This window comes from Fonsecaea monophora (genome assembly GCF_001642475.1).
Source record: "Fonsecaea monophora strain CBS 269.37 chromosome Unknown Scaff98, whole genome shotgun sequence".
Taxonomy (NCBI): Eukaryota; Fungi; Ascomycota; class Eurotiomycetes; order Chaetothyriales; family Herpotrichiellaceae; genus Fonsecaea; species Fonsecaea monophora.
In genome coordinates this window covers 54075-66145 of record NW_019174029.1, presented here as the reverse complement: position 1 = coordinate 66145, position 12071 = coordinate 54075, and the positions used below count along the sequence as shown (strand labels likewise).

The 12071-nt window shown below is 52.1% G+C and overlaps 4 protein-coding genes across 4 annotated transcripts; 2 read left to right on the top strand and 2 right to left on the bottom strand.

The window, feature by feature from the left end:
• Positions 1-1412: 1412 nt before the first annotated feature.
• AYO21_09640 (hypothetical protein) lies at positions 1413-3090 on the top strand (the record flags this gene model as incomplete). The annotated part of the gene is made up of 2 exons (XM_022659570.1): positions 1413-1564; positions 1623-3090. 2 exons carry the CDS (start codon positions 1413-1415, stop codon positions 3088-3090), a joined length of 1620 nt encoding a protein of 539 aa, XP_022508124.1.
• A 1490-nt stretch (positions 3091-4580) lies between these two features.
• Positions 4581-6338, bottom strand: AYO21_09639 (hypothetical protein; the record flags this gene model as incomplete). Its single annotated transcript, XM_022659569.1, has 3 exons — positions 4581-4824; positions 4862-5159; positions 5210-6338. 3 exons carry the CDS (start codon positions 6336-6338, stop codon positions 4581-4583), a joined length of 1671 nt encoding a protein of 556 aa, XP_022508123.1.
• Positions 6339-7493: 1155 nt separating this feature from the next.
• AYO21_09638 (hypothetical protein) lies at positions 7494-8840 on the bottom strand (the record flags this gene model as incomplete). The annotated part of the gene is made up of 1 exon (XM_022659568.1): positions 7494-8840. The coding sequence occupies one exon, from the start codon at positions 8838-8840 to the stop codon at positions 7494-7496; it is 1347 nt and encodes a 448-aa protein (XP_022508122.1).
• Positions 8841-9754: 914 nt separating this feature from the next.
• AYO21_09637 (UV damage endonuclease UvdE, variant) lies at positions 9755-11974 on the top strand (the record flags this gene model as incomplete). Its single annotated transcript, XM_022659567.1, has 1 exon — positions 9755-11974. The coding sequence occupies one exon, from the start codon at positions 9755-9757 to the stop codon at positions 11972-11974; it is 2220 nt and encodes a 739-aa protein (XP_022508121.1).
• Between the last annotated feature and the right edge of the window lie 97 nt (positions 11975-12071).

Genomic DNA, 12071 nt, shown 5'->3' with positions numbered 1-12071 from the left:
CGTGAGCCAGCACGCAGCTAATACTTCAACGTGGTGTGGACTGGATAACTTCAGACGTGGCGTGAGTGGCCGCAGCGCCATGCAATTTCCCCTCCACCACGGAATCCACGCATCACAAACACCATCGAATCTTGACTTCAGACCGTCCTCAAACAAACTGTCCATTCTGCCGCAAGTCTTGCAAGGTTTCGGAATCTCGGTTGGAGGTACAGGTCGGATGTTATGTTGCCCACTGGATTGGCTGGAGGCGCAGACGAGGTGTGTTGGAGGAGGGTCAATGTGCCTGCATGTGGCATGCCGAAGTCATTCACACCCTGTGGGACCTACTTTTCAGTTCGTAAAAGTTACACTTTCTCTCCAACACAGATGTACCTCCCCAAGACTCAGAGAAGAGGCGAAGATTGTTCTTGTTTCAGAGGTAGAAGTGCAACCAGGGAGAAGCACGAGCCATGAGAGTCGCAGGAGCAGATGTTGAGATGAAGCGAGTCCCGCGAAATTGCAACTGAGAGGAACAGGGCAAGCGCTGCCATTAGCCGGGAGCCACCATTGGGTGCCAGGCCCATGCAGGCCTAAGCAGAAGCTTAAGGTGTGAGCTGGCGCGAAGAGGCTGGGCCTCGTCTAGGCTTAGGGCCTCGGGCCTTTCCTGGCCCGGCTAGCTGCCCCGGGTGTCGTCCGCTATGTGCCGATCAACGAGGGCTCTTTGGTGTCAGCGATCGCCCCGGCCACGCAGCACTAACCACCCGTTGCTGCGTGTCAAGCAAAGTCCGTTAGCAAGTCGGTGCAGGTCGTAGTTGCACTGGCTGCAAGCGCCCAGGTTTTTGTGTGTTTTCGCTGCAGCAGGGACTTTGTAGTAGCCACTACTGGCCCCCCGGTAGCCCTTGAACCCCCAATCACGGCTGCGTGTGAAGCCAGCCAGCCAGCTCCTCCGATCTCTTACCTCTTCCACCCTCCCTCCATCTGCATTTTCTCACCTTGCTTTTTGTTTTGCCTCCAATCCGCTCTCAGGGTCTCTCTTTATCCGGAGGCTTTTCGACAGTCTTCTAACCAACAGTCGCTCGTTTTGCTGTCCTTCCATTCTGCGTCAATCGACACGTTTGAACTATACCAACTTCTTTCAGTTTCAGCCTTTTGATCAACTCCTTTTAACACGCTCCACTCGTGATTCGATCCTCTCAACCGCCAGTCAAAGCTCTACGACCTCGCTTCCAGCTCCCACCATCCTCATCGAGCCCTGTGTCTGGAAGCCACCTGGTAGAGGAAGCCCAATCGCGACGACGGCCAGATCGTTGTGGGAAGAATGACGAGTTCAGCATGAGCTGGAACCTGAAAGAGGTGGTCACATTTTGGATATTCGCATTGGGAAGACTTAGTTGACCAATCCTCTCACCAACGGTTTACGGTCGATCTTTCCTATGAGCATGAAGAAACTTCGTTCCCTGGGCGCATTGGCGCTTTTTGCTCCCAGTGTATTTGCGCAGAGCTGCATATCACTGGCTGGTTCGAAGACGTGTCCTGCTTTCAACTCTTCCTCGATATCAACAGATGCTACTTTAGTTGCCCTATAGTAAGTGACGCCGACCTTCTTCGCTGCAAGGATGACCAAACCCCTAACGTTATTTCAGTCCTTTTCTTGCCTTTGTCACGTCGACCGAGAGCTTCGATACTCAGTTATCTCAATATGTGGATGAACAATATGTACAGACAAAATATGTCAATATCTTTGGCTGTGACAATGTGAATTTGGGCAACACCACCAGCTATTACGCCCGTTATACGACCAGCTTTCTCTGCAATGGCATTGTGCAGAATTCTCGGACACCCTGCGGTCTATCTGTGGCTGATTCCGAACCTCTGTGCGCCGACTCTTGCGCCGAATTGGCTTTGAGCGAGGAGCAGATTGTCTCGAGCGATCTATGCCCTGGTCGCAATAATGACTACGCGGACGAACTCCGAGCCGATTTCACCAACTGTGCATTACCCGCCAATTCTATTAGTGGCAGCTGTATCACTGGCGAGTCGAACGAACCTGAGAACTGTGGGTTTGGCAGCAATTTGATGGGTCTGTGCAGCTTCTGTCGCTCAAGTACCCTCAATGGGACAGACTCGTGCTGCCTGACTTCCAACGCGACTGGCAGATGCCAGGATGTTACGCTCCCTGTCTTCTCCACCATTTCCAACCTCTTCTCTTCTACCAGCCCTACATCCTCACCTACTTCGAGTCCAACAGCGGTCGCTAGTCACGGAGGTGGTGGCTTGAGCGGTGGGGCGATTGCCGGGATCGTTGTTGGATCTGTCCTGGGATTCCTGATCCTACTTGCCGTGATTATCCTGTGCTTCATTTGCTTCCGTCGCAGGCATAACCATAGCAAAGCAGGCAGTGTTCTCAACCAACCTTCGCCGCAGAGGAAGGGGGTCGTGTCTGCATCCTACAACCAACCCATGACGCAGCAAGGATATGAGGTCTTACCTGGCGGACGTGTTGCTCGTATGTCGGCGCTGCAAGATGACCAGCCAGGTGTCGGGCCCACCATCGGACCACGCAATTACACATCCCACACCGACCCATACGGTGACAGTCCAGATTCGCGCGAAAAGGGGATGGGTGGGATGAAAGCTAACGGCTCACCGGGGAGCGACTCACAACATGGATCTTCCCCTGGCGACTTCTCATCTCCAGAAGGAGTCGCCAGTGGACAATCGGAGCAGTTGCCGTTCTTCAAGGATTACTACTCTAACGACGATATTCATCCTGGAGATAAAGTCTCGGTGTTATGGGCATATCAGCCTCGAGCGGGAGACGAGTTTGAACTGGAACGTGGTGACATGTTGAAAGTGGTCGGCATCTGGGATGACGGTTGGGCGACGGGAGTGCGGATCAACGAGCGGGCAGAGGACTATGATGGCAAGCATAAGGTGCAGCGAGACAGTGGTGTGTCGAACGGTTCGGCCACTCGAGAAGAATCTCCGACTCCGCCGGGCGAGATCAAAGCCTTCCCACTGGTCTGTGTCTGCCTCCCGGAAGCGTGGAAGAAGACGGTAGAAGGCGATACATCGGCCGAAAGCGGCTCAGGCGGTCCTCCACCTCCATGAGGAAATCGGCACGGTGTCCAATCAAAGCTGATTTTACGACGACATGCAGTTTAGCAAATGGCGTTTTCGGGATGGTGGACTTCACGGTCCGACGAAGACTACAGTACTCAATAATCCAGTAATATGTCGCACAAAAAAGCACCGTCGCGGGAGTCGGCGTCGACTTGGATCGCAGAAGACCGGGTATTATCAGCAGCGCTCTTTGCCCCGTTGCCGAGTTGGATCTTTGTTGGTTATGCGTTGTTCGTTGTTGTTGCATTGTGTATGCCTTGAGTTGATACCCATTGTGTATAGCCCTCTTCCTCTCTGCCTGCTTTGGAGTACGAGGTACATTATGCTGTACGCTCACCGTTCCGTGTTCAGTGTTCAGTGCTCAATGTTGATGGCGCATGGTTTTACGAGCAAGCGCATTCGTTGTGATTTGCCTTTTCTTCATATTCGGGGTGTGCTTTGGTGAAGAGAACGAAAGATGGTCGCGAGAGCAGGGCGCTGTATAAGAGAGAGAGAGAGAGAGTGTGTGTGTGTGTATGTGGGCGAATGAGTGTGAGGGAGGATTCGTCCAAGGAAAGAAATGCCCGCCCATTCAACCACCAGCCAGCCAGCAAGAGAACAGAGGAGAGGCAACGCAGTAAAGTCCTACGCAGAACAGATAGACAAGAGTATATATATATATAGCGAAGGGACTGAGGGAGTATACCTCATATATATACATACTTACATACCTAGCTATGTACTCGGTAGGTACATATATAATACCTAGGTAGGTATCTAGTGTACATATATATACAGACATCCATCCATATAAGTATATAGTATGTAATTAAGTACACTAGTATACACAAAAGGGGATATCAAACATGATGTGATGTGACGTGCATTGTGTTGTATTGTATTGTCATTGCATTACGAGGTACATGGATGCTCAAATATCATCTTATATCATTCCCATTGTCTCCTCTCTAATACGTGACCGAGGTCGTCGTAGTGTATTCATTCATGCCTCGTGCGCCGCCTGGTCCTGCCTAGCTGTCTGCCTGCCTCTCGCAACCTTTCCAAGGAAGAAATCCTCCCAAAAAAATCAAAGAAACCAGATTCTCAGTTTCGTTGATCCGATCCGTCGTGGTGGTTGGTAAATATCCAGCGCAGCTGTGAGGTCGTCCGATCCTGTCTGTCCGTCCCACAATCATTACCCAACGTTGATCTCGGTCTCAATCCCAATCCCAGTTTCATATCCATCCCAGCGCCACGCTATGTTGGTTCTTGATCTTATTTCCCATTCCCCGTTCCCAAAGAAACCCCCGGATTAAAAAAAGCCGAAACCGAAAACGCCTTGGGAAAGGGGAAGAACAGGAACAAGGACAAGATATACCCCGGTTAAGCCAGAGGTAATAAATGCCCTCTTCCCCTTTTCGCTCAGTCACCATGTGCCCTTGAAAAACTGGCATCCCAAGAACTATGAAATTCAAGCTTCCAGAATCTCGAACAACCGATCACGCAGCGACGATCACACCGTCCTCACAGATCGTCCCTGGCGCGACAGGGCCCATGTTCACGAGCCCGCCTTGGTCGCAGAGGTAAAACGACGTTTCGCCGTTGCAGTACAACGCACCATCAGGCGTGCAGGCCCCCTCATTCTCGCGGATAATTTGGCCATCAACACACGTCATGCCGGCGGCGACGGCACCCATATAGGTATACGTCGTCCCAACACCAGTGGAGATGCATTGGGAGAAACTAGAAGGGCTATTGCATGTAAATGTTCCGGGCACACAAGGCAGTGGGAGAGTGGTCGGAGAAGTGGTAGCGGTCGTGGTCGTGGTCGTGGTCGTAGAGGCAACCTGTACCAATGTCGTAAAAGTGGTTGACAGTGTGATGCTTGCTGTTGTTGTCATCGTAGAAATAGTGCTTGTCGCTTCGGTAGTCGTTGAAGTCGTGGGAGTCGTCACTGTAGTCGTCAAGGATGTCGCAAGATCGTATAGCGTCGTCGTCGTCGTCGTCGTTGTCGATGTCATAGTCGTAAGTGTCGTAAGCGTCGTCGGGGTCGTAGTCGTCATCGAAGTAGTCGTGGACTCGGCCAGATTAGAATCGCCAGGATCTGTAGAGTTAGCAAAAACAGCACCAGTGCCCAAGGCAATGGCGGACGTAATAGTTGAACTGTTAGTCAGGGGAAAGGGGGCAAGGGAGGTTGAGGTTGTCGTCAATGTGCTAAAAGATGTTGTAGATTCAGCCAAATTATCCACGACGCTTCCTGTTCCCGAAGTAAAAGGCGTGGTGGTGGTTGAGAGGGTGCTCAGTGTGGTCGAATCGGTCGTGAAGAAAGCTCCTGGGGAGACGAGCATGGATGTGGTAATGGTGTCCACGGTTGTAGTTCCAACAGTGGTTGTCGTTCCAGTCGACGAGGGCCGAGTAGTCTGAGTCGTGAACGTTGTTGCTAACGTGGGAACCTCCAAACTGCTGGATGTCCCAGTCGTCGTGACGAGGTCGAGTTGCGTAGAGACGGAGGTGGTCAGGGAAACAGGAGTAGTTGAAGCAGCGACGCCATTGATGGTAAACCCTGGACCTGGATCCGGAACGATCGCATCCTGGCCGTAGACAACATCGCTCCCGGGATCTGGAAAAACCACTTCTTGCCGCTCGATGGTTTGACAGCCGTTGTTCACGTTGCACACGAACATATTGGGTAGCCGATCCATTGAAGCAACTTGTCGTCGATACGGCGAGCCTCGTCGATGCCGTGTGCTCGCGCCACCAACGATCTCAACTCGGGCACAATTTTGGTACATCTCGCGATCTCCGATGAGATTAAACCAAGACCAGGAGAAGAGCACCGAATCGGAAGAGGGCGCAAAGCTCGGAATCGTGAAGGCGTAGTTGTGTGTCAAGGGGCATCCGCCGATCATGGATTTGATGACTTTGAATGTAGCTCCGTTGTCATAAGATAGAGATAGTTGACAAGAGCCTCCGTCGTGTGGGACTGTCCCATTCAACCACATGTCGTAGGTACCACCGGCCAGGTAAGTTGCTTTGGTGACGTAGCTATCGGGAGTATTCTGGTAGTTCTTGCAAGGAAAGTTAGAACCGTCCGCGAACAACGGGGATATCATGTTATAGTCTTTTTCATCAGGGCTGATGTCAGGATCAAGGGGACTTCGTAGGGGGTATGGCCAGCTCATCTGCATATGGGCTTGAGTGCAGAGAGGCAGCCATAATAGGGAGAGGGCAAGGGAAGTGTGTAGCAAGGGGGACATGGTGCGTGCTCAGTGCGACAACTGGCAAAGCAAAAGATTGACAAGGGAGGGGAGGAGGCCGTAAGATTTAGGGCAGAGGAGCCCGTTTCGAAGTGGTAGGAATGTAAGACACGTTGAGCACACGTATAGCAGTGTTGCTGTCAGGCAAAGGAATTGGAGTGTGATGGATGTGATAGATGTGAAGGAAGCGATCAGGCTTGATTCAGGGATGTATGGATTTGTGTTTGCGAGCGACACAATGCTTCGTATATGTATATTTCCAGCCCGTCCACATACATCTCCATATCGCCACTTGACGGAACGCTGTTCCAGCTTCGATTTTTGGAGATGGCGTACGACGACTTGTCTGCTGGACAACGCTCGATGACATGCTGCTCTGGATACAGCTGGGGATCGTGGCAGGGCTAAAGTGGGATTGACGAGGCTCAAGCGCCACCGGGCAAGTCACCACAAGGAATGTTGTCGATCCACCGCCCCAGCATGACATTCCTCCAGTCCATGAAAAGGCAAAGGAGGCTTTGCCATGGACTCCGAGCTCCAGGTTCCAAGCTAGTAGATATTGTCGAGGAGGATCTCGAATATCCCCCGCAATTGTTGGCAAGGCGACGTGGTCGCCAATCGCAGCCACAAAAAGCCAATCGATGATCGGCTCGAGTCCCGTCCAAACTCAAGAAATCCGGGCATGCGAACTTCTATTTTAGGATTTTCTGTGGGTTTAAGCGCCAATCTGGGCCATTTCCTTGAAGGGACGTCGATCTGAGTTTGTTTGTCAATAATCGCCCGTCCGGCGAAACAAGCCTTGTGTGATTCGTGGCGCGTGGATTGCACTGCCGATCAATGCATCCAGCTCATTATTTTTCATCTTTCAATTCAACTCGCATCTTCTCAGTGGCGTTCATCTGTTGAAGATGACTGTCCATGTTCTCGAGGTCGTCGATGCGGCGGCTCCAGAATGAACGAGGCCGGCTTTGCGAAGTCGTCCATGTCGGATTCGATCGCAACTTCTGAAGAGGTGATCTCCATTGTTGTTGTCAGCCACCAAGGATAAATACAGGAACAACATACAGAGTGCTCCGTCGCAACGGGTTCCACGCGGTTGCTGTCTCGACCTGACGCGTCGGACAAATCATGGTTGTGTATTCCAAACATCTCATCTCAGCGCAAATTCGAATCTTCCGGATGTAGAAGGCAGATGCTCCAATTCGGCATGCATTGTCTTCCAGATCGATTTACCTTTTCCCACTCGGCCCATTTCACGCGCATCTCCTTCCGTTCTTGATGGTCGATGGTGTGGTCAGTCCAGGTGCCATCCCGTCCTGCACTCAAGAGCGGACCTAGCCAGCGATAAACGACAACAATGAGCCAGACTTGTCGCCTCCCAGAAGCGTCAGGTGACAGACTTTCGCGAGCCTGAAACATGAATTGTGTTTTACAGCCTCGAGTAAAGCAGGTGCCTTTGCACTTCGCGCGAGTCCGGCCGGCTCCAAACTCTCGCTTCGACTCATTGATACAAGGTGGGCCTTTCACCCCTGGTGGGAGTCGTTGCGTATTGATGCATGCTCTGCAGAACTTGCTGAGGATGTAAGGATCTCCGAGCTTCATATGGGCGCAGAGGCGGAAATCAATCCCTGACAGAGCGCTGGAAACATCCTTGACCTGGAACACTTCTTTGTACATACCACTACCTCCGCTTGTTCTTGCATTATACAATGGTGATGGTGCTTGAAGGAGGGCAATCTTGGAGATCAACAGAGACTCGGCTTTCGGATTCTCCAGATCCATCGCAGAGGTGCCTTTCTCGGGGCGGTCGGCAACAGACCTGTTGCGAATAGAGTTTCTGCACCTCGAACAGGGCTCCAGTGTTTCAACTCGAAATGGTGATTCCACCCCGGCCTTGATGTTGCGAATCGTCCTCTGGTAACCAAGGTGACGATGTGGGCACAGCCAGACCTGTCTACAGTCTCGCAAGGTTGATTCCTGTTTGATCTCTGCCGTAGGGAAGGTGGACCGGAGATGAAGCATCTGACACCTGCTGCACACTAGCTTGTCTAGTTCGGTGGGATCCTGATCCCGTTCAGTCATACAGAGGAAATCGAAAAGCTCTTTCCCCGTCAAGACAAAGGATGGCGTGCTATAAAGATGGAAGAACCTCGAGCAAGTATGACGGAGGGAGACCTCACTACTTGGGCTCAAGTATGGTTGGAGAAACATCAAAAGCTCTGTTGGTAGTGAGAGGAAGCCGGACTCGACATTGTTAAACACTGTCCGCTCGGACCACCTAGTCCCCACCGACGGAGTCTGTCGACGAGGCGCTCGTTCGATGATGGCGGTCTCGGGAGTAAATGCCAGTTTGGCGACGAGCTGCTCGTCGGAAGGTGTCAAGGACAACGCTTTACTTGGCCATGGCTGCAATCGATCTCGACTCTCTTCCGCGATTTCGACAGGCCCAGGCACAGACTTGGTTCGTGAAAGCTTTCTCCGAAAACTGGTAAACCCTGGCATTGTGTAGATGTGTATGGTGAATTGAGCCGGGATCCCAGCGGTAAGAAATGCGGAGTCGTATCTTCCAAGGCGAACAAGAACGATAAGCGATTAGTCGATCAGTCAAGCACCTCTTGGACGACCTTCACAGGTGAAAGAGTCGGCACCGGTCGATGAATCCAAATGACGGAAGGAAGACATTAATCACAACTGACTCTGCGCCACAATTAAAGATGTTCTGCCCATTCCTAGAGGAAGAGGAGGAGGTCTCGGTTTTGACCTTTGGGCGGATGCAGGTTCGTGGTTTGGTGGCGGAGGAGCATTGAGACTGTTTTCTTGTAGGACAAATCAGAGCAGCCATTTGCCACTGGGATGGAGAAGTTCGCTGAGTAGCGAAGGTGGTCACCAGCTGTTCCACCTAAGCTTGTCCGTTTATTGATCCCTGCAGTGGGCGAGACCCCTCAGTTGGCTCGATGGATCGATGGGTGCAAGGAGTAAGCCTCGCTGTGTGCCACTTAGCAGATGAGGCGCTCACGATTGATTATTGGCGGGTGATGGTGAAAGTGCGGAGTTGTGCCTTTCCCAGATCGAAAAACACCGCAGGCGTGAATCGATCTCGAAAAGTCGCGTGTGAGAAGCGCAGGTGCGCATTGAGACACGACACAAAAAGTCATGACGTCGTGATTAGAGAATTGGCTGGCCAGTCCCTCGTACTCGATTCACCACTGCACCATACAAGGGACATTATGTATTGTAGGTTTTTTTCTCTCCTAGAGTCAAGCTTAGAGTCTCTAGACATTCATCGCATGTTCAATTTGTTCAATCGTCTGTGTTTACGCTGGGAAGGGAATCGCAGAGACTATATTCCCCCAACAGTTAGATCTCACGCCCTCTATGGTTTACATCTAGGATCTTCGCCCTCACCACTGTATGCGATGCCTAAACGAAAGAGGGCAGCTAACACCACCTTGGTGACTTCTACCACACCCGCTTCTGCATCAAATCGACGGACTAGTTCCCGGAGAGCCTCTGCCACCGCCCCTGTCGCGATCGACACTAATCCAGACACGAATGATATGATCGAGGATGGCCCGAATGCCTTACGTGCTTCGCCAGATGCAGAACAGCCTGAAGTTGACACTGCGAAAAGTAGGAAGGGAAAGATCAAGGTCGAAGCTGTGGACAAACCTGTTGCGGCACATGCTAGACCAGTCGCCCCTCCGACAGCTCCCGTCAAGAGAGGGGATGGGCTAGAAAGAGATGATCCCGAAGCTGAAGGGGATGAGGAAGCTAACCCCGAAGAGCTGAAGGAAGCCTTGTCCCGGCCACCCCCGGTCAACAGCTCATACCTCCCATTACCCTGGAAGGGCCGGCTGGGTTATGCTTGTCTGAACACCTATCTCCGTAATGCAAATCCACCAGTATTCTCGTCACGCACGTGTCGTATCGCTTCGATACTCGAGCACCGCCATCCACTGAAAGACCCCAAGCTGCCAGAACATCCCACCAAAAATCGTCCTGACAAGGATCAACCAGCGGACATAGCGCTGGGGCAAGAATATGTGGAAGCGTTGGGTCTCGCCAATGCACGGGACATTGTCAAGATGTTGCGTTGGAACGATCGCTACGGTATCAAGTTCCTTCGGTTGTCGTCTGAAATGTTTCCCTTTGCCAGCCATGATATATACGGGTACAAGCTTAGCCCATTCGCCTCAGAGGTGCTTGCAGAAGCGGGTCGCGTGGCTGCTGAACTCGGTCACCGGCTGACGACCCATCCGGGCCAGTTCACACAGCTGGGCTCACCGCGAAAAGAGGTTATCCGAGCGTCCCTACGCGATCTAGACTACCACTGCGAGATGCTGGACCTTCTGAGGCTCCCGCGCCAGCTGAATCGTGACGCTGTGATGATCCTGCACATGGGTGGAGTCTTTGGCGACAAGGCTGCCACTATTGCTCGATTCAAGGAGAACTATGTTAAGTTGCCACAAGGGATCAAAGACCGCCTAGTTCTTGAGAATGATGATGTTAGCTACAGTGTGCATGATTTGCTGCCTGTGTGCGAGGAGCTCAATATTCCGCTTGTTCTGGATTTCCACCATCACAACATTGTATTTGATGCAGACAAAGTTCGCGAAGGTACCCTTGACATCATGAGCCTTTATAACAGGATCAAAGCTACGTGGACAAGAAAGGGCATCACGCAGAAAATGCACTATTCAGAACCTGTGCCATCGGCTATTACTGCACGACAGCGGCGGAAACATAATCCGCGCCCTGCAACACTACCACCCTGTGCGCCGGACATGGATTTGATGATCGAGGCCAAGGACAAAGAACAGGCTGTCTTTGAATTGATGCGCGTATTCAAGTTGCCCGGGTTTGACACTTTCAATGATATCACCCCCTACGTGCGGAACGACGAAAATAGGCCATGGAAGCCTCCGAAGAAGAAGAAAACTCCCAGAAAGAAGCGCCAGTCCAAAGGAGATGAGGGAGAACCGATCGCCAATGACGTCGACGATGACGATGCAGATGAGGAAGCACAGCCGCCACCTCTGGTGCCAGATTCCGAGATCAGTATGGGTGGTCCCGAAGGACGCGTCTACTGGCCACAAGGCATGGAGGAATGGTTGCGACCGAAGAAACGAGAAGTCAAGCCTCGAGACCCAGCAAAAGCAAAGACAACAGCCGAGAGGGCGGCACTGAGACGGGCCGAAAAGGCTGCGTGGCAGGCAGCGAGGGAAGCATCCGCAGAAGGAGAGACGCCAGCGTCCACGGCCAAGTCGACTGTTTCTGAGCTGGCCGGCTTGGATGCGACTCCGAGGGCGACGCCCAATGCTGCCAAAACACAGAGTGTGTATGATGTGGCGAAGACGAAGAAGCAGAAGCCGGTTCGGGCACCTCGCTCGGGGACTGGCATGAAGAATAAGAAGGGCACAAATAAGACGGTGTTGACGCCGAGTACGAGCGACCAAGACTCGGCTCTCGAGCAGAAAAAGGAGTCAGACCTCGAGATGCCGGATTTTACTGACGCGGAGGAGGTCAGTGCAGTTGTCAAAGTCAATCGGCGAGCACCAACGCGGACTCTGAGCGGTAGGAGGGCTAAGAAGAAGGCTGTGAATTATGTGGACGGCGACGAGGACGACGATGAGTAGTGATTGCTGTCGGATCTGTGGGATATAACGGATTAGAAGCTGTAACAATACTGTAAAGATACTTGAGATAACGATATCGTCCGACTACTTCTTAGAC